Source organism: Diabrotica virgifera, chromosome 6, assembly GCF_917563875.1.
Source record: "Diabrotica virgifera virgifera chromosome 6, PGI_DIABVI_V3a".
Classification (NCBI taxonomy): Eukaryota; Metazoa; Arthropoda; class Insecta; order Coleoptera; family Chrysomelidae; genus Diabrotica; species Diabrotica virgifera.
In genome coordinates, this window is record NC_065448.1 from 36,309,071 (window position 1) to 36,336,506 (window position 27,436).

The 27,436-nt window shown below is 32.3% G+C and overlaps 1 protein-coding gene across 1 annotated transcript in view; it reads right to left on the reverse strand.

Moving 5' to 3' along the window:
* The window catches only part of LOC114335173 (uncharacterized), a 62,342-nt gene that overhangs the window by 26,059 nt on the left and 8,847 nt on the right, over window positions 1-27,436 (reverse strand). Inside the window, exon 2 of the mRNA XM_028285356.2 lies at window positions 2,256-2,450. Within this exon, the coding sequence (XP_028141157.2) occupies window positions 2,256-2,450 (195 nt within the window). The remainder of the gene's footprint in view (window positions 1-2,255; window positions 2,451-27,436) is intronic.

Here is a 27,436-nt window from a genome sequence, read left to right on the forward strand (position 1 = left end):
GCTTCAAAACACTATCCGGAATAGTAGTGTGAAATTTTTCTTTTACATACTTTAGAAATACTTTAATAAATTTCTACTATTTGCTATAATTTTCCCAAGACTTTTATTAGATTAAGTATATTACATAAGAATTACATTAATTTGAGCAACCCCACACAATAAAAAATAATACATAAACCTCACGTTCCAACTTTATTACAATTAGTCCAGAGCGCATCTGTTTTTAGATGGACGTTGAGAGGTGAGTCATATTTTTTGCAGAAATTGCTTGGCTTGGAATTAACTCATATAATAATAATTAAGTTATCCTTCCACTCAAAAAGCTCCGGAAAATTGTTTAAATAATCAAAATGTCAAAAAATGAAGGGAAAGTCGATTTTTTCTTCGTTTTTTGATTATAAATTTAAAAGTATTCATTTTCGAGAAAAGTTGGACTGACATAAAAGTTGCGTAATTAAATTTCCTACAATATAGGATTGGGTGAAACTTTAAAAAATTGTCACCCTTGTTGCAAAATAGTAATAATTGCAAAAAAAACATAAAAACAAGTATTCGTATTTTACGTTTTTCAACCATTTATGTTACAATTGCGATCTTTAACTTTCATCCATAAAAACTTTATAATAAAACAATACTGTAAATTTCATTAAGATCGGTTTAATAGATTTTGCAAAATTTATTTTGCAAAATAAATTTTGCAATTCAGCTTTCCCAAAAAATGCATTTTCTCAAAATGTTGCAGGACTGAAAATAAAGCAGATGGCAAGTTATTTTTTTTTACATACAGAAGAATGCTGTACCTTTCATTTGCAATTTGCAAAATTAAAATCAGTTAACTACCACGGCGTCAGGAATTTTTTTTTAAATAAAAATTAATTTTTGGTGCTACGCGAAGGACAGCGGATACGTTTGCTCTGATTGGGCATTTCAATGACCTGTCAAAAATTATCGAATATTGCGGCTGTAGACAAACAAATGTGTTGTTGTTAATGATGGTTAAGTTCGTGTTTTAGTTTTTATTGTTTTGAGAACAGAGACAAAAGTAGTTGATACTTGTAGTGACTTTTTAAATAATTTATAAAAGCAACAGGTACCTACTTAAGTGTAACAAATATTGTAGCATTGTAATGAAAAATTGTATATTCTATTTGGAAAATGTTCGATTCACACAAATTGATTTCCACCAAAATTTCTACCAATCTTTATCTAATATATTATTTTCTTACTCTATATCTTGTTGTATCTTGTTGTATGTTGTGTTTTAATTCCACAACAATCAAACTAATTTGATTATTGTTTGTGAAATATTGTTTAAACAATTGTCTATGTTTAAAAGTAAACTTTTATTCTCTAAGTTAAAATATATGAACAAAGAAAGTTTTTGCTAAAAAAAGTATTATTTCAAAGGACAGAGTATGTGTTTTTACTTTGCAATAAAAAAATTATTTATTTATATCGAAATGTACTAAAAATTAAAATTTATCAATCATTATCAAAGGTCATTGGAATGCCCAATCAGAGCAAATGTATCCGCCAGCCTGCGCGTAGCACCAAAAATTCATGTTTATTTAAAAAAATTCCTGACGCCGTGGTAGTTAACCGATTTTAATTATGCAAATTGCAAATGAAAGATACTTTATTATTCAATAAGTTAAAATAAATTTAATTTGCTGTCTGCTTTGCTTTTAGTCCTGCAATATTTTGAAAAAATACAATTTTTTTGCAAAAGCTGGATTGCAATATTTATTTTGCAAAATCTATTTAACCGATGTGAATGAAATTTACAGTGTTGTTTTATTGTATCATCAAGTTTTTCTGAGTGAAATATAAAGGTCCTAAGTGTAGCATAGTGTAGCATAAATGGTTGAAAAACGTAAAATGCGAATACTTGTTTTTTTATGGTTTTTCGCTATTATTGCTATTTTGCAACAAGGGTGACAATTTTTAAAAATTTAAGCAATCCTATATTATAGGAAATTTAATTACGCAACTTTTATGTCAGTGCAACTTTTCATGGAAATACGGACTTTTCAAGTTATAATCAAAAAACGAAGAAAAAAACTAATTTTTCCTTCATTTTTTCACATTTTGATTATTTAAACAATGTTCCGGACCTTTTTCAGTGGAAGGAAAACTCAAATATTATTATATGAGTTATTTTCAAGCAATTTCTTCAAAAAAATATGAGTCACTTCTCAACATCCAAATGTACAAATATTTGTACAGATTTGCCCTGGTCTAAATTACATATCTTTAGAATGGATAGCCCAGCTTTCTCCATTCATCTTGATATTTTTCCTTGTAAATTCCATCAGGATCGTATTTATTCATCAAATTTTTCCACCAGTCAACTTTATTCTTAACCATATATTCGATTACTTCTTTCGCTCCGTCTTTTTGTTTTTCTGTGCATTTTGTACATTCCGTTTCCAATGCATCCGATATAACACCTAAAACAATTTTTTTTATTGATACCCCATTTAGCTTATTTAAAGTACGCCTCAGCGTGTTTAAATCCAACTTTCAAAAACGCGCGTGTTTTAAAGTTACCATGGTAACATCAACAGTTTTAAATATTGATCTCACCTGACAGGAGTGCATACCTTGTAAAGTCAAATAAATATGAATAAAATATTACTAACAAATGTTTCAAAAGCTTTATTCAAATATTTGAAAATGTTAATCTTTTAAATGAATGTAAAAAGTACAAAAGACAGAAAGACGTCCACTAAGGACATCGTAAGACAGAGACAGCTGTCTGGAGATTGTGCATCGTCTCTGAATCGAAAGGAAACAGGAAAAAGCAGGTCACAGGTCATTTCATTTTCACTTTTATCTATAGGGCAAATTGATAAATTGTAAAAGTCAGAAATTCAGGATGTTACCAGAATGGAGTTCCAATAAGAAAAGTTTTCAGATTTAAATAATTATTTATTATTATTTTAATAATGAATTTTGTATCTGGAACTTTTCTCTTTTCTTTCTTGAAAAGTACAGTTGGTATTGTTTTTACTTTCGTTTTTTAAATTAGAGGAAATACTGTTCAAATTAATACTACTGGCTTTCTCGGAAGCCAATGAGGTTGTACTTCCATTAATGGCTCTCCCAATAATGTTTGAAACAATCTTCTTATTGGTAATACTCTCTTCAACGTAAGCAGTTGCCACAGCTGCCGATTTCCATCCTACTTGTCGTTGTATTTGATCTATTGCCATGCCATTGTTCGCCATAATTGTAGTGGACGTGGATACGTCGAAACGCATGCCCCGTGTATTTCTCAGGATCGTCCAATTTTAGATAACGTGCAATTTGCAAGGAACATGATCCAGATGTATTAATATTAACTACTTGATTAGTGCACTTCCCTTTATCATACCGTAAACAAACTCGATCTGTACTTACATTTTTGGGATGCAATAATAAATTCTGCTTCACCAAACGCACATAATTAATTTCATCGCTATCAGTAACTGTAAAATGTGAGCCATCACAGTATTAGATGGTCGGATAGTAATAAGTAATACGCTTCCTTCTTCCTTAATGTCTTGTGGCTAAGCGTAAATCGCACAATTCACAATTCTGCAAGAGACACAGATACCGCAAATGGCTACCACCTTCAAAAATAAATTCGTAATGCCCGGTGCAATACGTAATGCAATCGACTTCCTTGAATACATACGCTTTCTTGGTCACGTCATTCTTCTTGCTAATTGTCTTCACAAACGATTTTAAAGCGACCCCTTTGTTTTCCTCATAATTTGTAATTTCGAATGGATAGCCCACATAGTCAATGGCTTGTACCATAGAGAAATAAAAACAAGTCAATGTCAATTGTCAAAAATGTAAATTTTCTTCACGGTACAATCAAAATACTTTATTGTACCATGGGTAAATTTTAGTTTCAGAAACAGCAGCGCCCCTATGTGCTACTTACCTGCGCAGAAAGATTGTGCCAGTTATTGCCTATCCTTTAACCACTCTCTTCTTTTTATTTCTCTATGGCTTGTACTTTTCCGACATTTTTCTGAAGGTACGAAAGCAGTGGCGTAGCTAGCATGGGTGACACCCGGGGCGGTAATCCATGGTGTCACCCCAAATCCTAAAAATATCTAAAGATTGTTAAAATCAACGAAAATACGATAAACGTATGTTTTGAATAATGAAAAAATTAAGAATTATAGTTAATAAACCGAGGTTATTTAGCCTTGTTTGCGCCAGTTTTGCTCGCAAGTATTTCTTGATTAATTTTAGCTTACTAAAACATCTCTTACATGAAGTAACCGATACACAAATGGTTATATTAATTTTAATGCGACCATTAAGTTTGGGAGATATTCCATGAAAACCCACTCCACAATGAATCTTAAAAAGTCTACAACTAACCATTTAGATGCTGTGATAATGGTCGCTTGTAAATGTCTTCTGAGCCTTGATATTTCTAGCACAAGCTCTGCTTCTGATACCTCTTCATGGTAAAGTCAAAAAATGTTGAAACAGCTAACTTCAATTGCTAACTGTTCGTGAAAAGCAAAGTGTGTGTCTGCACAACATTGAACAATGAAGCCACATTATGAATAGACTTTGATCAGGTTTCGGGTTCAAAATTGAATAGGTCAAAACAGTCCAACATATCCTGTTGAAGTACGACTCGAAGTGTCAGTCCTGTATCGGTAGTTAGGTCACCATCCATTCGTTTTTTGACGTCGAATTCGTTTTTCGGTGGGAATGTCGTCGTTCTCATATTTTTTCGTGGCAACACCTATTGCTTCATCTATAATATTCTCACATTTTTCTTCAATGTAAAGTCCACCTATTTTGGTCGCAGATTGACCAACGGTTATGCCTTTACTTTGAAATTCACTCTGACAAAAACTGGTTTCTCTTAGAATATCATTCCAAAAGAAAAGATGACAAAGAAATGTGAAGTTACATACGTCGGGCATCAATAGGATATGTCTATATGCACTTCTGGTGTCTGAATTTTCTTTTTGATGACATAGTTCCTCAATTGCAGCAATAAAACTATCAAAATGTTCTCCCAACACTTTAACTGCAGCATAGTGAGTACTAAAACGCGTTGTAGAAAGTCGTTTAACAGATGCTTTGCTGTGTTTAATAAGCACTTCCCATCCCAGCAGCTAGTGGAAGCAGAAAAAAAATTAAAAATTTCCTCTACAGTTCTGAAAAAAGTTACTCAGGATGTATTGTTCGCAAAAGAGTGCTGGCCAAAAAAATCATTGGTATAATGATCAATACATCCAACGAAAATGTTCTTTTTGTTTTTTGCTTTAAGGGTCTAGGCGCAAATTTTCGCGCCAATGTGTTTTAAATGAATTCATTTTTTTCGAATCCTGAGAAAACTAATAAGTATTTTTGAAAAATTTAAACACATAATCAAAGATTACATTATTAGGTACCTAGGGCCGAAAGTCTCTCGAAATAACCAAAAAGTTTCTTTTGAATGAGATATTTAAAATTAAAAATCACACTAAATTTTCTCTTTTTTTTTTCACCCCTGTAACTTATTAAAATAAACATTATAGAAGTTTTCAGGGACTTTCGGCCCCGGGAAATAATGCAATCTTTCATTCTGCGTGTAAATTTTCCAAAAATACTTATTCGTTTTCTCAGGACTCGAAACAAAATGTTTTTTAAAACATTTAAAACAAATTTGCGCGAAATTTTGCGCCTACGCCCTTAATAATAGCTTGTATTCCTCCATGTACGCCGCTCTTCACAGCTGCATTATTGTATCCCTGTGAACGGCACTTCATATATCAAGATTCAATCATCAATTTCAAGCATCTTGAGAATTTCGTTATTTAGATCAACAACTGCTTTTTCCCTTTTAACGGAAAAATCAAAGAAATGCCTCTTTTACCTCGACTTTTCTCGGTTTCGTGTGTTTACAAAATAATATCAAATTGTATTTTGATTATAAAGTGGGTAGAGTTACAAATTAACGATTCATTCTTTTGTGAGCGGGTCTCTCGGGTGTCACCCCCGAAAGGGTGACACCCGGGGCGGACCGCCCCCTCCGCCTGTAAGAAAGCACAACTCGTTTATTTGTATCTATTACCTTTTGCTTTTCCATCTATTTAATGAACTTGTATCCTTTTTTATAAGCGTCTTCCGATTTTTGCAGTATTAGCCGCGATTCTGCTTTACTATTTAAGTAATCAATGTTGACATTGTAAAGAATGTGACAGATTTTAATTTAATTTTTATTTTTCTCATTTCCATAACAACGAAAGGTAAACTGATATACCTACATCACAAACTCAACCATTTTACATTATTAGCTCTTATTTTAATTTTTTTGTGGTAATAATACATGATTTCAAAGTGTACCAATAAGAAAAATAGCGTAATGTATTAGTGGATAACTGGTCTTTAAAACACTTGCTTTACAGGGTGATTGATTAGTAGGGTAAAGCTCAATAGCTCCGCTATAGTATACAATAAAAGTTAATAACAAAAATGTTAGCCACCTTTGAGCTTCACATTACAAAATTAGTTACAATGTTACAGGGTGTTCGATAACACAATGGCAGACCAAACTTATGTTTTTTTTTAAATGGAACACCCTATATTTGATTTTAAATTCAAAATCCTGTTAACTTCTCCATCACAAAAATATAACGGTTTGTTGTGTTATACAGGGTATTTACAAAGTTATAACCAATTTTGTATGAAAATCGTAACAAGTTCAACTCCATGTATAAATAAAAATAAGCACAACAGCAATGGTTTATTAATGCCATATTTTTTATTTATTGTCAAAATTTTTAAGAATTATTGATATTGCTAATTTTCTTTATATCAAATACAGGAGTCAAAACGCAAGTACATTATTTTTTCAGTAATGTTAAATAGAACACCCTGTATTTTATATCATTATTGAAAAGTAACATTAACGTACTTTAATTTTTATATAACATTCCCTATGCCCAAATTTATTAGTTTTCGAGATATTTTCATTTTTTAGAGCAAGTTATTTTAGGTGTTTAAATTTATCTAAATTTTAAGTAAGCCATGACTGAATTGACAATTGAAGATTACCGATTATCAATCCGGTAATCAATCTAACACTGTAGCAAATAAACATAAAAATAATTTATTAGTAATACATTTTACAAACAAAAACACAACCACTACATGCAACATTTTTGAAACAATTAAAAACTGTCTTTTTATGTAAATGCAACAAATAAACAAAGAAAATTAGTAACAAATTTTACAAAAAAACACATAAACACAAAATACAATATTTTGTGAAGACAAACACTACTTTTGTATGTAAATGTAACAATGTAACAAATAAAGAACAAAACATAATTTATCAGTAATACATTTTGCAAAAAACATGTTTGAAAAAATTAGAAGCTACTTTTAATAAAATATTTTTAATATTTAATTACATAAGGTGTTCAAAATTATCTCCTAACACATTTATGTACGCCTAAAAACGATCATTGAATGAGCTACTTACTCTACGGGGCATTTGTAAATTAACACATCGAAATACACTTTGTATTCTATTTTTCATCTCATCCCTTGTTGTTGGAGGTATTTTATAAACTTCATTATTAACGTAACCCCAAAAAAATCAGTCCAGCTTATTAAATTCTGGTGATTTGAGTGGCCACGCTACTGGTCCATTGAAAAATGAAAATATCTCGAAAACTAATAAATTTAGACATAGGGAATGTTATCTAAAAATTAAAGTACGGTAATGGTACTTTTCAATAGTGATATAAAATACAGGGTGTTCCATTTAAAATTACTGAGAAAATAATGTACTTGCGTTTTGACTCACCCTGTATTTGATATATAAGAATCTCAAGTACTCAATTCGGTTTTCGCTGTGACCTTGGAACGCGTGATGCACTATTCGCAACCCAAGTTTTAATTCAAAGATGCAGAGATGTAAATCATGACGTTTTCATGTGCGCGATTGATTTTGAAAAGGCCTTTGATAAAGTTCGCCATGAGAAAATGCTACATATTCTCAAAACTATCGGTCTGGACTGTAGGGACATTAGAATAATCGCAAATTTGTATTGGAGCCAGGCTGCATGTGTTAGGGTTGCGAATCAGTGCTCTGAAGAAGTAAAAATGAAGCGTGGAGTTCGACAAGGCTGTATATTGTCACCAATGTTGTTTAATCTTTACGCTGAAACAATCTTAAATGAAGTGTTGGAGAACGCAAAAGAGGGAATACTCATTAATGGTATGCTTATGAACAATATCAGATACGCAGATGACACCTTGTTGCTGACTGGATCAATTGAACATCTTCAAGTGTTATTGAACCGAATGGTGGCATTCTGCGCGATATATGGACTCAAAGTCAACGCAAGAAAAACAAAGTTTATGGTTATTAGTAAACAGGCAGCCGTAAATAATAATAACTATAACGTAACAATCGGTAATGACTCAATTGAACGAGTAAGTAATCTTGTATATCTGGGTACTCATATTAATGAAAGCTGGAACCCTAGTACAGAAATAAAAAGTAGAATTGCCAAAGCAAGAACAAGTTTTATGAAATTTAGGAAAATCCTGTGCAGTCATGATCTAAATTTGGAACTTCGCATAAGAATGTTATATATGCCCAGTACTACTTTACGGGGTTGAAGCATGGACCCTGACAGAATCGCTTTTAAAAAACCTAGAAGCATTTGAGATGTGGGTCTACCGCCGTATTCTGAAGATCAGTTGGGTAGAAAGAGTCACAAACGAAAGGGTTTTGCAACGTTTGAATAAAAGTTGCGAAGTAGTGAACACGGTTAAAAGGCGCAAATTGGAATACTTTGTTTATATAATGCGTCACCCAGAAAAATATGACATACTTCACCTTGTCATGCTAGGTAAAATAATGGGTAAAAGAAGTGTGGGCCGCCGTACAACTTCTTGGCTTAAAACCCTACGCCAATGGTTTGGGAAAACTAGCACTGAACTATTTCGTGCGGCTGTAAATAAGACAATGATTGTTAATATGCTGGGCAACATGAGAGCCAACGATCGACAAGCGGTCTCGGCACTTTAAGAAGAAGAGTATTTGATATCTATAAAGAAAATTAGCAATATCGACCATTCTTGAAAATTTTGACAATACGTTAAAAAATATGTCATTAATAAACCATTGTTGTTTTGCTTATTTTTATTTATACAGGGAGTTGAACTTGTTACGATTTTCATACAAAATTGGTTATACCTTTGTAAATACCCTGTATAACATTACAAACCTTTATATTTTTGTGATGGAGAAGTTAACAGCATTTCGAATATAAAATAAAATATAGGGTGTTCCATTTAAAAAAACATAAGTTAGGTCTGCCACTGTGTTATCGAACACCCTGTAAAATTGTAACTAATTTTGCAATGTGAAGCTCAAAGGTGGCTAAAATTTTTGTTATTAACTTTTATTGCTATCTATTACTATAGCAGAGCTATTAAGCTTTACCGTACTAATAAATCACCCTGTATTTCGAGCGTGTTTTAAAGATCTCAATATCTACTTATACATTAATATATAATATATTCGTTTTGAACTTGGATGTGTTTAAAGTAAAACAAATTGAAAGTGAAAGCCAGCTTATGTTTGATTTCGGTTCTTCTCTTCTTCTTAAGGTGTCGAGACCGCTTGCCGATCGTTGGCTCTCATGTTGCTCAGCATGTACGTTTCACTCTCTCCAGCGATCATCAGAGGGGCTATATGATCTGCTCTGAATCGAAACAAAATAGCCATATCTCCCGAACCTAAAGAGCTAGAAAATCGTACGACGCGGCATATTTTTTTGCTAATTTATTGCTGTCGATCTGCATATGCAACATACCCCAAAACCACCCCTGCTTCCCTTACAGCTAAACAACACCCCCAAAAAACAACGAAAAATCTTGAAAAATGATTTTTGTGATATAGTTGACGGTTGATATTTAATTGCTAATTTTTTGCTGTCATTAGCCGTAAAAAACAAATTTTTTGCTCCACCCCTAACCGAGAAACAATGGTTGATGTAGCTTAATATTATGTCACATGCTGTCGATCTACATAGGCAACATACCCCAAAACGTCCCCTGCTACCCTAACATCTGAAGAGCACTTTTAATAAATAATTAAAAATCCTAAATGTTTGCCGTCTTAAACCGTTTGCATTTTTGGTTTCTGTAAACTTCGTTTTTCTTGGATCAAAATACGGCTGTGGACTTAATCTTTTTGTGGACTTTTGCGGTCATGTCTTCATGATAATCGGCAGATGATTCGTTGATGTTTTTGGCAGACAGTAACAATGCATTTCGTACAAATCCCTGTTCACTACCTGCATGCAAGATTATTATACGTTTCCCCCTTGAACATGGTGTATTTAAACTGCAGCTCTGAGAGTTATCTATACCCAACCATACTTAACGACGTCATGTGTGTCAAACCAGGTCTCGTCTAGATATATTATTAATCTGTTAGACTGTCGATATTCTTTGATTTTGCGTAAATATTTCTGCCTAAGTTGGACTATTCGCTGCCACTCCATTATTACCATTCTGTCATTTATTTTCTTATATCTAAACCCACAGTCTATCAAAATGTTTCGCAATGTTGCTAAACATTTGTAAGCATAGTAACTAGGATATTCTATTAGTGCATATTGGATCATATGTAATGTAGGCACCTTGTTTTCCTTGTAGAAATTATACACAGTCTTTCGAATATTTTTATCGACATCGTCTATTTTTCTGAATTTTTGATTCGTTCGTATTCGTTTTAAACCGTGATTTATAACGTTTCCTTCCCTTATACGATAAATTGTCGATGCTGATAGTTTGGTAAGTTCACTTATTTTATTTAGAATAGTTCTATCGGAGTTTTGATCATTTTCTTTTTTTAAGCACTCGTATATGTTGAAAACAACGTTGACAATGCACATGTAGGTCTTTGTTTTTAAACTCTAAACTGCTTTCAACACAACTCGATTCTGGGTTAATATTTTCCTCATTTTCAAATGGTCGCCAAGAGGCCATATTGCAGGCCATATTTATATTGTAAAATACTAAACAAATATCGTTGATTGAATATCCGAAGTCAATCAGCGCAAATATTTAGCTGTAAGAGCACTGGTATGACTCAAGACTTCTTCTAAACAGCGTTTCTATCTCTACATGACATGTAATACACACCCATCGACAGTCCGAGCGATAACAAATTTCCAAGCAGCATGTAAATTATTGATGATTTTAAATAACATCAATGTCCAATTAATAAATATTTGATGGGATGTACGTTAATTGTCTGTTTCTTCCATATCTCTTCTACGAAGTACGGGGGTTGTTCAAATAGGTTTGAAACATTGAGGCGTGTTATTTATAATTTAAATTGATTACCGGTAAATGAGATATTGAACTGCCCTTATAAATCGCGTCGGAGTGAAATATTTTAATAAAACACTTTTAGACTAATTATGGGATTGAATTACACATAAATAAACATTATGTACATTAGTACATGGATATACTTATACATCGTTAAGCATTGTAAACATAAAATAGCGGCGCGGCATTTGATGCAGTTATTAAAGAAACTTCTAAGAATCACTTTCAAGAAAAATAAATAATTATTTGATAGCTGATTCATTTTAGTCCGGGGGACCATGAAAGAGTTTTCATACATTTATAAAAAAAGTATAGCTATCCGATCTTAGAAAAAGCGTTCTTGAACGAAGAAAGGCTGTTTTCTACAGCAAAGAGTAAAATAAACTATAGCCAAGAACTTATTCTTCATAAGAATGTATTGAAAAAAAATTCTTGGTTGTAATTTATTTTACTCTTGGCTCTAGAAAACAGCCTTTCTTCGTTCAAGAACGCTTTTTCTAAGATCGGTACTTAACTACTTTTCTTATGAGTGTAGCCGGAGTGGTATCGAAGTGACTTATATTTAATAATAGTCAAAAATCGATCGATAAATCTCGGAGATATGGTTCGATATACATTGATATGGTAAAATGAAAAATTCATATTTTTGCACGTTTAACAAAATAAAAAGAGATGAGGATCATTAAAATCCATCGAGCAGTTTTCGAGATATAACAGAAAATGTAATAAACAAAAAATGAAACACTTTTTTTTGACATACCGAAAAAATGCGATGGATAACTCAATTTTTATAATACGTGCATAAGTATCATTAAAAACCATTTAAAATAAGCTTTGGATCGATAGAACTTATCATAGAAAAAAATTTGTTATTGAACATCAACTGTCAACCATATCATGAGAATCATTTTTTAGGATTTTTCGTTGTTTTTTGGGGGGTGTTGTTTAGCTGTAAGGGAAGCAGGGGTGGTTTTGGGGTATGTTGCATATTATGCAGATCGACAGCAATAAATTAGCAAAAAATATGCCGCGTCGTACGATTTTCTAGCTCTTTTGGTTCGTAAGATATGGCTATCGATGATGTGACATAATATTAAGCTACATCAACCATTGTTTCTCGGTTAGGGGTGGAGCAAAAAATTTGTTTTTTACGGCTAATGACAGCAAAAAATTAGCAATTAAATATCAACCGTCAACTATATCACAAAAATCATTTTTCAAGATTTTTCGTTGTTTTTTGGGGGTGTTGTTTAGCTGTAAGGGAAGCAGGGGTGGTTTTGGGGTATGTTGCATATGCAGATCGACAGCAATAAATTAGCAAAAAAATATGCCGCGTCGTACGATTTTCCAGCTCTTTAGGTTCGCGAGATATGGCTATCGATGATGTGACATAATATTAAGCTACATCAACCATTGTTTCTCGGTTAGGGGTGGAGCAAAAAATTTGTTTTTGTGATAATAAATTAGCAAAAAATTAGCAAAAAAATATGAAACTATTCCAAATATGGACTTATGAAATGGATGATCTGGCTTAATATACATCGAAACAAAACCAAACTGTTCATTTAAGCAGAATTATAAAAATAAATCGATTTTTGGACACTACCACTATTGGAACAATTAGAGTACAATTAGAGGAGTACATACCTTGTAACGTCAAATAAATAAAATATGAATAAAATATTACTAACAAATGTTTCAAAAGCTTTATTCAAATATTTGAAAATATTAATCTTTTAGGTATTGTTTAAAATATTTAGTAGTAGAATACCTATATAAAAAATTTAGAACAAGACATTGGACAAACTCAGTTCCGATTTAGAAATGCTCAAGGAACCAGAGAAGCATTATATGCAACGAATGTGCTAATACAGAGATGTTCAGATGTAAACCAGGACATCTATGTCTGCTTCCTAGATTATAACAAGGCATTCGATACGGTGAAACATTACATAATCCGTTAATAAAACTACTGTGAACAAAGAACATCGACACTCGGGATATAAGAATAATAAATAATCTGTATTATGAACAAGAAGACGATATTCGTATGAGGATACGAAAAGCTCAACAAGCTTTCAGCATGCTTAACCCTGTTTGGAGGTCTGGAGAATATACTACAAGGACAAAGATCCGAATATTCCAGTCAAATGTTATGTCTGTTCTACTCTATGGATGTGAAACCTGGAAAGTGACAAAATACCTTACAGACAAATTGCAGGTCTTTGTTAACAAATGTCTACGAAGAATTGTTCGTATTTTCTGGCCAAACACCATCAGAAACGAAGATCTGCTACACCTGACCCAACAAAAGAGGGTAGAAAATGAAATAAAATACAGAAAGTGGGGGTGGATAGGTCACACACTCCGAAAACATAGTTCCAGTATTGCAAAAAATGCCCTAGAGTGGAATCCCCAAGGAAAGAGAAAAAGAGGTCGCCCAGCACAAACTTGGAGAAGATCCATCATGGACGAGATAAGAAGTCAAGGAAAGTCTTGGAATGAGGTGAAGGCCCTAGCGCAAAATAGAACCCGATGGCGCGTTTTCACTGAAGCTCTATGCTCCACTTAGGAGTTCAAGAACATTATATATATATATATATATATATATATATATATATATATATATATAATGATGTTGGATAATCGAGTACAAATATAAAAATAAATAAGCAAAATCATTGGCTAATACTCGTAAAGTGAATGCGAATTTAGTTGGAAATATATAAAATGATGAAGGGTCATCATTCCATACATTTCTGTGCAACTATATACACCGGTGTTTCGGCCTATTTGGGCTTCGTCAGTATAGTGTAGCAAGTTAAAAAAGTTGTTTGTTAACTTGTAAAAGGATTACTACAGGAGCAAGGTTACCAATTTTGGTCAGGTTGTTAGAAGACCCGCAGTCGCAAGGCTACAACTAACATTGCCAAGGAGGTAAAGCTACCTGAGGAAATGAAAAGCCATAACATTATTAAATAAAATGATGTTGGATAATCGAGTACAAATATAAAAATAAATAAGCAAAATCATTGGCTAATACTCGTAAAGTGAATGCGAATTTAGTTGGAAATATATAAAATGATGAAGGGTCATCATTCCATACATTTCTGTGCAACTATATACATCGGTGTTTCGGCCTATTTGGGCTTCGTCAGTATAGTGTAGCAAGTTAAAAAAGTTGTTTGTTAACTTGTAAAAGGATTACTACAGGAGCAAGGTTACCAATTTTGGTCAGGTTGTTAGAAGATGTATGGAATGATGACCCTTCATCATTTTATATATTTCCAACTAAATTCGCATTCACTTTACGAGTATTAGCCAATGATTTTGCTTATTTATTTTTATATTTGTACTCGATTATCCAACATCATTTTATTTAATAATGTTATGGCTTTTCATTTCCTCAGGTAGCTTTACCTCCTTGGCAATGTTAGTTGTAGCCTTGCGACTGCGGGTCTTCTAACAACCTGACCAAAATTGGTAACCTTGCTCCTGTAGTAATCCTTTTAAAAGTTAACAAACAACTTTTTTAACTTGCTACACTATACTGACGAAGCCCAAACAGGCCGAAACACCGGTGTATATAGTTGCACAGAAATGTATGGAATGATGACCCTTCATCATTTTATATATTTCCAACTAAATTCGCATTCACTTTACGAGTATTAGCCTATTTATACATATATATATATATATATATATATATATATATATATATATATATATATATATATATATATATATATATATAAAACAGATGAAATAGAGAATGTGGAAAAATCCCCTTACGAACAATTCACACATCCACCATTTCGGGCTGGGAAAAATTTTTCGAATAGAATCAAAGATCCAAACACCAGTTCTTAGAAATGTGTTTCGCCCTCTTCAACCTCTCTGGGCTCGTCGGTAAAGACAAGAGGTTGAATATCTTTAGACACATTCTAATCAAAAAACAACATTCGAGACCTAGACATAGAAGGTGCGTAAGTCTACGGCAAATCCGACAATGACAGTCTCAAGTTTTAATTCCCTAATTACTTAAAGTAAGTAAAATATATGTTTAAAAACATAAGATGTAGATCTTTGAAACACACTCAGTGAACCAAAGATCCAAGGTTATTGGTTTAACGACCACTCGTACGAAATCAAACAGATGAAATAGAGAATGTGGAAAAATCCCCTTACGAACAATTCACACATCCACCATTTCGGGCTGGGAAAAATTTTTCGAATAGAATCAAAGATCCAAACACCAGTTCTTAGAAATGTGTTTCGCCCTCTTCAACCTCTCTGGGCTCGTCGGTAAAGACAAGAGGTTGAATATCTTTAGACACATTCTAATCAAAAAACAACATTCGAGACCTAGACATAGAAGGTGCGTAAGTCTACGGCAAATCCGACAATGACAGTCTCAAGTTTTAATTCCCTAATTACTTAAAGTAAGTAAAATATATGTTTAAAAACATAAGATGTAGATCTTTGAAACACACTCAGTGAACCAAAGATCCAAGGTTATTGGTTTAACGACCACTCGTACGAAATCAAACAGATGAAATAGAGAATGTGGAAAATGTGTCATTGTCGGATTTGCCGTAGACTTACGCACCTTCTATGTCTAGGTCTCGAATGTTGTTTTTTGATTAGAATGTGTCTAAAGATATTCAACCTCTTGTCTTTACCGACGAGCCCAGAGAGGTTGAAGAGGGCGAAACACATTTCTAAGAACTGGTGTTTGGATCTTTGATTCTATTCGAAAAATTTTTCCCAGCCCGAAATGGTGGATGTGTGAATTGTTCGTAAGGGGATTTTTCCACATTCTCTATTTCATCTGTTTGATTTCGTACGAGTGGTCGTTAAACCAATAACCTTGGATCTTTGGTTCACTGAGTGTGTTTCAAAGATCTACATCTTATGTTTTTAAATATATATATATATATATATATATATATATATATATATATATATATATATATATATATATATATATATAATTATTAATATGTAGTGACTGTTAATAATACAAAATGAATAATTTTGGGGAATGCAGTCAATGTGTTTTGGGCTGATTAAAAGAGAAACACTTTGAACTTTTGTCGAGCTTTCGGACAATTTATTTCCTTTATCAAGACAATCTAAAAATACAAATGTTTAAATTTAGATGAAAACTAGAAAAATAACAACTTACTGCTCGTGGTTTACAAAATAACTAACATACTTATTAAAAACATAAAAATTCTTTCTAAAAAATATAAATTGTAAACGTAAATTAATTTTGAAATATGTCAAAAGGACATTAATCAAATGTAGTTAGACTACTTTAATAACTCGATAGATTGGGAAAGAAGTTAGCTAACAGTGTATAAAATAATGATATAAAGATATAAGCAAATTTGAAGTTATAATTATTAGTAAAAAAAAACTGATAGTAATGTAAAACAAGTTGATTTAGAATGTTATAAATATTTTTCTTTTGATACTATTTAGTGAAATTTTAAAAATTAATAAGATCAAATTGTTTATAAAATGCATAAATTAGTAATATCAGATCTCAAAATTAAAGTCAAAGTTAGTAAATTACAGTCAAAGTTAGTTAGTCAAAGCCAAAATGTTATTATAAATAATGCTTAGATTATTGATATCAGATCTCTTATTAATACAATTTGATTTTTTTATCCAAACCATTTCTTTAAATTCTCTTTTACGTAAATTTACTTCTCTTTCCAAAATTGTTGCTTCTTGAAAAATGAAAACATGATCCTTATTAATAACATGCTCTGCCAATGCACAAGAAGGGATATTTCTCTTGATATCACTTTTATGAGACGTTAGTCTAAGAGATAGGTTAAGTGAAGTTTAGCAATTTTAATGTTTTTGTTTTGTTTAAATAACTTAATTAATTTTGGTGTTAAAGATGGTAGATATGGTAAAGAAAAATAAGATAAGGTAGGTATACTTTCTATCTCTGTTCCTTGTTCATTGATATCTGCCTGCAGTGTTCTATTATAATTAGTGCTAAAAATTAATTTATTTAATAAACCCCTAGGATATCCATTTTCTAGTAAAATTTCTCTTAATTTTGTGAGGTCACTATTAATAAAATCCCTATGTGATAGTTTACATATTCTGTTTTTTAGACCTAAGATCAAGTTAATTTTCATTTTATAAGGATGATGTGAAAGGTAATGAATGTAGCTATAATAATATATATATATATATATATATATATATATATATATATATATATATATATATATATAATAATACCTACTAAAAATGTCAAAACTTTGAACAGTCTTTATACCAGAACTAAGACTCCGCTAAAAATTATGGAGAGTTCTAATGTTATTTACTCCATACCTTGTAGTACTTGTGGTAAATGTTACATCGGACAAACTTCACGTAACCTATCTCTTAGACTAACGTCTCATAAAAGTGATATCAAGAGAAATATCCCTTCTTGTGCATTGGCAGAGCATGTTATTAATAAGGATCATGTTTTCATTTTTCAAGAAGCAACAATTTTGGAAAGAGAAGTAAATTTACGTAAAAGAGAATTTAAAGAAATGGTTTGGATAAAAAAATCAAATTGTATTAATAAGAGATCTGATATCAATAATCTAAGCATTATTTATAATAACATTTTGGCTTTGACTAACTAACTTTGACTGTAATTTACTAACTTTGACTTTAATTTTGAGATCTGATATTACTAATTTATGCATTTTATAAACAATTTGATCTTATTAATTTTTAAAATTTCACTAAATAGTATCAAAAGAAAAATATTTATAACATTCTAAATCAACTTGTTTTACATTACTATCAGTTTTTTTTACTAATAATTATAACTTCAAATTTGCTTATATCTTTATATCATTATTTTATACACTGTTAGCTAACTTCTTTCCCAATCTATCGAGTTATTAAAGTAGTCTAACTACATTTGATTAATGTCCTTTTGACATATTTCAAAATTAATTTACGTTTACAATTTATATTTTTTAGAAAGAATTTTTATGTTTTTAATAAGTATGTTAGTTATTTTGTAAACCACGAGCAGTAAGTTGTTATTTTTCTAGTTTTCATCTAAATTTAAACATTTGTATTTTTAGATTGTCTTGATAAAGGAAATAAATTGTCCGAAAGCTCGACAAAAGTTCAAAGTGTTTCTCTTTTAATCAGCCCAAAACACATTGACTGCATTCCCCAAAATTATTCATTTTATATATATATATATGAAAAAACAAAAGATGTAGATCTTTAAAACACACTCAGTGATCAAAAGATCCACAGGTACTGGTTTAACGACCACTCGTACGAAATCAAACAAATGAAATAGAGAATGTGGAAAAATCCCCTTACGAATAATATAGTGTGTGTAATAATATATACAGAAATAGTGGATGTGTGAGTTATTCGTAAGGGGATTTTTCCACATTCTCTATTTCATTTGTTTGATATATATATATATATATATATATATATATATATATATATATATATATATGTATATATATATATATATATATATATATATATATAAACAAGCTGCCATAAGAATAAATAATTTAAAAACTAATAAAATAAAAATCAAAAGAGGTGTTAGGCGGAGTTGTGTTTTGTCGTTTTCGCCATCTCTGTTAAATGCATACTCAGAGGAAATATTAAAAAAAACATTAGAAGATGAAGTAGCAGTCATAAAAATAAATGACCAACCCATATGTGAAATTAGATATGCTGATGATACAGAACTAATAGCAGAAAATATTACAGATATACAAAGAATTTTAGATAATTGATGATTGTCAACTTTTGTCGCGGAGATGGCACGTAAAGAAGAAGAAGAAGAGAACAGTAATAATTGTTGCGAGCTTTACGACACCTCCACCTATTTTCCTTATCTACCGATCAGTCTCAAAATTATTTGATGATTATTTACGCATCTTCTCTCATAGTAGGGGAGGAAAGTATGCTAAATTTGCAGTTACTCGAGCGTTATGGGGACCAATTGGGTTGTGAAGAGTAGGTCCCAAAACCAAAAAAAGTTCAGTTAAGTTTTCCATACAGTGGGGGACTTTCCATTTTTTAATTTAATTTTCCATTTCCAACAATCGTTTTTTCCGATTATAGCGCCGTCTATACATAATTCGAAAAAATGTATCAAATAGAAGCTGCTTATTTTTACGTTAAGAATCCAAATCTGCAATAAAAATTGGGGGCTTCTATTTAACATTTTAAAGTAACCCCCACCCCACCTCCGTGGGGGGTCGTGTTTGTTGCCATTCGATAGATTTTGTAAAAATATTGAATACGTGTATTTGGCAGTTTTCGACCTGAAGTTCATTTCGCGAAATATCGCGGGGTTCGTATTTAAAATTTTAAATTTACTCCCCACCCTTCTCCGTGGGGGTCGTGTTTGATATCATTCGATAGATTTTTGAAAAATATGTATTTTTCGGCGTATTTTTTAGTTTTTCGATCTGACGTTCATTTCGCTAAATATTCGCTTTTTTGTGTGAAAATTTGTGATTCGCTCATTTCCTTACGCCCCGCTCAAATCGTCATATTTTTGAAATATGCACTGTTTTGCCTGTCGTACTTAACTTACCTTATCTTAATCTAACGATTTCGAGTTTTTCTAAGGATATATTTTTTTTCGGACCCCCCTTAACGAACTCGCCTGTATTAAGAGCTACAAGGTATATTTATAGGGTACATTTACAGGGTACAAGGTTGCTCCCCATGTGATAATCTGACGCGCTCGAGTAACTGCAAAAATCACCGCTTGGTAGCTACCATCATTTTTAATGTCTGTATAATTTATAGGCCACTGTGGGAAAACCCGATGATTAGCAGGTATTTAACCTAATGCAATTTAACCTAATTAAAGTAGGGGAGACTGGGTAACAGTGAGACACTTTTTTTTCATTTAACCATAAGCCCACTACTGTGACATGTATAAACAAAATTTCTTCAGGATTGTATTCTCACATGTGTTCATTATACAATAAAAAGTCAAATTTGAAAATAGTTCGGTTTGTTTAGTTTGTATTCGACACATAAAGTCAAGTTGTCATTTGTCTCAGTGTTACCCATGCATGGGTAACAGTGAGACAGTATAATATTTATAGGAAAGAAAACATAAAAAAACATTTAAATTACAAAATATTTATTTATATGAAAAATAAAACAAATAAAAAAACAAATTCAAGTTACAAAGTACTTATTTATTAAAAAAATAGGGATCGGAAATAACGTACATTTATTAAATTGAAATTTGTCTCTAATGAAAAAAAAAATTGCCGTTTAGTATGACGTTAACAAACTGGCCTTGGCAATATCATCTTAATGCCTTTTACTACAAATTTTAGAAAAAAATACAAAATGTAATTTTTTATAACATCTGCGTAACAGTGAGACATGTCTCAATGTACCCCGTCTCACTGTTACCCATTTGCGATAAAATTTAAAAAATATTATTTTTGTTATTATAAAACTTAGTTTGCATTGCTAAACTGTGGCATCATGTTTACTAATCTACACACAATGTCATAGTAATACTAGAAAAATCTTAATAATTAACATGCTTTTATAAAAAATTCTCAAAATCCCTGTATTATTTTACTTAGTGCCCACCAAACACACTTTATCACGATAAATCCTAAACTGAAACTGCACGGCCGCCGAACATATTAGTAATCAGTAACCAGTAAATACAGCAGGCATGCATAAGTAATAATATCTCCACGTGGCGAAAAGGAGGGAAAATATTTCAAGTGTCTCACTGTTACCCATATCTCACTGTTACCCAGTCTCCCCTACATGCACGTTGTTTATTTGATTTTGTGTGCAAATTGCGTTGTCTATAAAAATAGTCTCAATCGTTATTAGCTTTGTTTACATTGTATTTTAGTAATTAATTAATAACATGTTTTAACTATTATACAGAGAGCACGTAAAGGTTGGAATAAATTCATTCTCTCGAGAATGGACGATTTTGGAAAAAAATCAATGACGTCATCAATTATTTTTTTAAATGACAATAGGGGTCGTGTGATAGATCATTTGAAAGGTAATTCAATTCTCTATTTAGTAGATAATATTATTTATACAGGGCGTCCAAAAAAATTTTTGGATTAAATATATTGACATAAAAAGAAGAATGTATGTAATTTATTTAATTAAAAATACATTTTACTGCTCTCAGAAAACAGAAAAAATGTTTATTTAACAAATATATATTGCTTTTTGCTTAAATTCAATATTAATGCAGCCACCCAACGTTTAATTTAAACGAAACGCGACGATTATTTTTCAAATAAACATTTTTTTCTGTTTTCTGAGAGCAGTAAAATGTATTTTGAACTAAATAATTTACATACATTCTTCTTTTTATGTCAATGTCAATAAATTTAATTAAATCAATTTTTCTTGGACACCCTGTATAAATAATTATGGTACCTATTGTTTATACTACTGAATAGAGAATTGAATTAACTTTCAAATAAGCTATCACACGACCCCTATTCTCATTTAAAAAAATCATCGATGACGTCATCACGCCCAGATGGGTGACGTCACTAGTATGATATATACGCCAAAAAGTCGTAATTTAAAAACAAAAATTGACCTGTTTCGGTATTTTTTTCCAAAATCGTCCATTCTTGAGAAAATGAATTAATTCCAACCTTTACGTGCTCACTGTATATGCTTCAATATAGGCAACGCAATTTGCATACAAACACAAATAAACAACGTGAATACCTATGCAGGTTCAGCAGTAATCATCGGTTTTCCCATAATAGTCTGCCCATATATCTACACTCAACCAAATTTATATGGAATCACTATGTATTTGAAACCTGAAGCTTTTGGAAGCTATAGGTATAAATATATTAGTTGAAACGATAAGAAGAGGAGTTCCCGTGCCCAAGGACTATAAAACAGGAGAAAGTTACGGGATCCCGAGTTAACCAGGCAACACAAGGTTGATCACGTGAATTGGTGTCTTCAACACCAAACCTGGAACATAGGAAATTGGAAAAGTGCGCTATTTTCAAACGAAAGTAGGATGTGCAAAATCTCTCACGTCTCATAATATCTAGACGATCTAGCACTACTCATTCAATATATAACAACAACTTCGACCTAGAAAGGCTAGTCAACAGAAGCTGCAGAAAAGTTAACAGGTGGATGGTGAAACAAGACAAAAAAAAACAGACATTGTGATCTTAAAAGACTCTAGAGCGCGTCCAAATCTGAATTTTGTAACAGGTAGTAACAGGATAGAGTAACAGGTAGTAACATAATAGGCATCCAACTAGATACAGGTCTAAGATTCACAAAGCACTTAATGAAAGTAGTCCATAGAGCAGAAGAGAGAACCGCATCATTAATAAAAATTATGCCAAATATTGGCGGCCCAAGATCCCTCAAGAGAAGAATGTACCTTCAGGTTGTAGGTACATTCTCCCCTCCTATACGGCGCCCCCATATGGTACGAAGCCTTGAGAATGGCTAAATAGAAAAGAACTGCTTACAATGGCACAAACAAAGCTCCTACTAAAGGTAGCAAGCGTGTACCGGACCACTTCTACGACTGCCCTACAGGTCATAACCATAACGGGCACACTCCCCATTCACCTACTAGCCAAAGAAAGAGAAATACGTACTATATCACAGAGAAAACGGCCATCTACCAGAAATAAGATTCGATGTAAGATCACATATGCTCCAAATATGGCAAAATGAATGGGAGGTACAAACTGCGAAGGCTCAATAGACGAAAATATTAATCCCTGATGCGGTAACGTGGTCCAAATGCAGGTTCAGAAGACTAAATTAATATTTTTGACGCCATTTCTCACCGGTCATGGCTCCTTTAGGTCGTACACGTACAAAATAAAGAAGACCACAAATTATTTTTGTGTATAGATTGTTGCATCCTAGACGACCCAGAACACAACATTTTTGCCTGCACTACTTTTCAAAGAGAACGGAACAAGCTAGTATCAAGGTTAGAAGCGATAACGCCCAACAATTTGATACAAAAAGCATTGCAGAACAAAGAATCCAATGATGTTACTGTCGACCTAATTACGCATATAATCAAGAAAAAGGAGACGCTAGAAAGAGCGAGACAGGAACAGATACTCATAGCCAGTCGAGATATATGGGTTATTCGGTTATTGTCAATCTGTACCTACTGAAATCAAAAAGCACAAGTTAGAATCGAAAATTTCGAAACAGAAACTATAGAAATCAAAAGAGATGTTACTGATGTTGCGTGTTGTCGCCATTGTTATTGAATCTGTACAGCGAAACTATTTTTAAGGAAGCAATATCAGAAGAAGAACAGGGTAGGTATATCAATAAACGGAAACATCTTGAACAACATAAGATTCGCAGACGACATCGCTATTTTTGCAGACAGTCTAGAAGCACTGCAATGATTAGTAAATAGATTACATCAAGTCAGTATAAAATATGGACTACAAATGAAAAGTTCATGATTATTTCTAGGCTAGATATCGAGGGAAAAAAGTAAAAACAGTGAAAAACTGCAAATATCTAGGAACCTGGATAAATGAAAATAATGGCCAAGGTAGAGAAATCATGACACAGAGATTGCAATGCAAGCATTCATAAAAATGAAAAAAATATTTGTTAATCGAGACCTTTCTCTGGAGCTGAAAGAGCCTTAAGCAAGAAACCCATTATGAACAGCCAGCACGGCACAGGACAGTCCAAATTCATTTGTATAGTTTTAAATGCAACGTAACCCATTATGAGCAGCCAGCCCGGCCCGGCACAGGCCAGCACGCAAACGGAACGGCCGAAATTCTCCGAGTAGAATAAAATCCGTTGGAGTCGAACGGCCAGTCGGCGCCAGTGTGTCATAATTGTTATAAAATATTATATTGTTGATTTTTTAATTGAAAGCGCGTTGTTTCTTTTGAAATAATATGGACGAACTTTTAATTGAGAGTGTCAGAGAATACCCATTTTTGTATGATGCATCGGACCCAGGTTATCACGATAGCAAGAAAAAGGACAATGCATGGGTACAAATATCCGAACATTTTGATCAATGGACAGGTACGTACATTATCTTTTAACCATGAATTCGTTTTTTTAACATGATGCATATTCATTTGTGTAGTTTATGTCTTTTAAAAACTTTTATTTTACGATAATTTTTAAAATATATCATAGATGACATGATGCGTTTCTAAAATAAAATTAAAACAATACATAACATTTTTCTCGTATATAGAGATGGGCTAAATTATGGAATAAATTCATTTTCTCTAAAATGGACGGCTTTGGAGAAAAATCCCGAAACACGTCGATTTTTATTTTTAAATTACAATTTTTTGGCATATATTTCATACTAGTGACATTATCATCCATCTGAGCGTGATGACGTAATCTATGATTATTTTAAATGGGAATATGGGTCGTGTGGCATCTCATTTGTGGCCAAAAAATACTTTTTTAATTAAATTAATTGACGAAAAAAGAAGAATGTATGCAATTTATTTAACTCAAAATACTTTCTAATGATGTCAGAAAATAGAAAAAAATGTTTATTTGGCAAAAAAACATTGCTTTTCGCTTAAATTAAATGTTCAAACTGTCAAGAGGTAGGTGGGAGGCTGTTTGTGATTTAATTTAAGTGAAACGGAATGTTTATTTGTGAAATAAACATTTTTTTCTATTTACTGACAGCAGTACAATGTATTTTGAGTTAAATAAATTACATACATTCTTCTTTTTGCGTCAATTAATGTAATTTAAAAATTATTGTTTTGGCCACCCTGTATAAATAATGATGTTATTGTTTATATTACTGAATAGAGGATTGAACACCCTTTCAAATGAGATGCCACACAACCCCTATTCCCATTTAAAAAAATCATCGATTACATCATTAAGCTCAGATGAATGACGTCTCTAGTATGAAATACAGTGGAACCTCGATTATCCGTCAGGGCACCGGACCAAGGGTATGACGGATAATCGAGAAGACGGTTAACAGAACATTAAAAAAATAAAAATCATACTGTTATGGTGACACACAGATATTAACTAATAATTTGTGTGATGTACATTTTTATTTTCGGCTTGCGATTCTAAAAATAGAACTCTAAAAGTATGGTATCATTTATCATTACCTATTTAAATTGAAATTTAATCCAGAGCCCTGAATAAGAACAAAAATTATTTACATAAAAAAATGCGGTGATGGCATAACTGCACGTGTACATTTCAATGAATTTCGTTTGGCTTATCTCAATGCTCAAACAAAATGAATTGATGACTCAATTTTTACTTGTGTATACAATATAACTTAATGGACCCTGACGGTTAACAGAGGTGACGGATAATCGAGGTTCCACTGTATATGCCAAAAAATTGTAATTTAAAAGTAAAAATCGACCTGTTTTGGTATTTTCTTCCAAAGCCGTCCATTTTAGAGAAAATGAATTTATTCGATAATTTAGCCCCTCTCTGTATATATTTAATTAATAAAACTACATTATCATTTATGGCAAATGATCATTTTTCCGGTGCCGTGCCGCGCTGGTCGTTACAAATGGGTTTTTGGACGGGCCGGCCTGTGCTGTGCCGTGCTGGCCGTTCATAATGGGTTTCTTGCTTTAAGATGCTACGCGTTCTCGACTTTGTTGTATGGAATAGAAAGCTGGACACAAAAAGTAAATAATATAAAGAATTTGGAAGCATTTGAGATGTGATGCTTTAGAAGGATTTTGAAAATAGCATGGATCCAACGAATTACAAAAAATGCCGAATTGTTAAAAAGGAAACAGAAGGATTGCGAGGTCATAAAGAACATCAAAACAAGAAGGCTGGAATATTTAGGCCACATTACCAGAGGTGCGAAATATGAGACATCCAAGGCTCCTAGTGTAAGGTGAAATTAGCAAGCGCGGCTCCTCCTTAGGGTCAATTGGTCAATGACCCCCCTAAAATAATCTCATAAAAATACCAATTTTATTAAAAATATCTTTTATCTAAAACTTCACTCTGAAATATAAAATTCTCTCTCACAGTCTGCATTGGCAAAACAAATATAATAGATATAATAACGTCGCGCCTCGCGCTATACACAAGCCCGTGGCTGGGCCGTATTTTAAATTGTCTATATACAGTTCTTATGGCTTATGGACAAATGCATGTAAAATAGAAAAGAGACGGCAGATAGCAATTTCGTGGGCGAGAGTGGGAGTGACCTTTCCGTCGTATACCTCTAGTAGAGTCGACGGCCTCACGTTTAGTTAGTGGCTACCTAAAGCTGCGCCTACTCGATGGGCTTTCAATACAAAATGTGTTGAAATTGTATACACTTATAAAGATGATTTAAAATCTTGCTTAGAGGAAATTATTGATGAGGAGCAAGATGGTAACAATATAAATCAAGCAACTGGTTTAAAAAGACATTTGGAAGATGAGCATTTTTTATTTTGGTTAAATTTTTTCCATAAAATAATGCCCCATGTTGATATATTGTTTAAACAATTGCAAATGCGAGACATTGATGTTATATCTGTCAAAAATTGTATCCTGTCTTTTAACAACAATATCCAAATAATTAGAAATACTATTTTGGAATCAGAAGTACCAAGCACATCAACAGCAAAAAAAAGAAAAACTACTGCAGAGGATCCAAAGCGACGAACTGCACTTGAAATTTGTGATATTATTATATCTGAAATAAATCACAGGTTTAGTTTCAATGATCATCTCATGATTTCACAGTTATTCTACATAGAGAAATTTGAAGCATACACTACCAACTTTCCGCAAAATATTTTAAAAATGGTGACGGCTAATTATCCCACAGTGAATATTTCCAAACTAAAATCGGAACTTGAAGTCTTATATTGTCGTGAGGATTTTCGCAATAGTGCTGGTGCAGTAGCCATACTTCAGCTTTTTATTAACATGAATTTGTCTGAAACATTTTCTGAAGCAGTGAAGTTATTAAATATTTTGTGCACACTCCCTATGACAACCGTGGAAAGTGAGAGATGTTTTT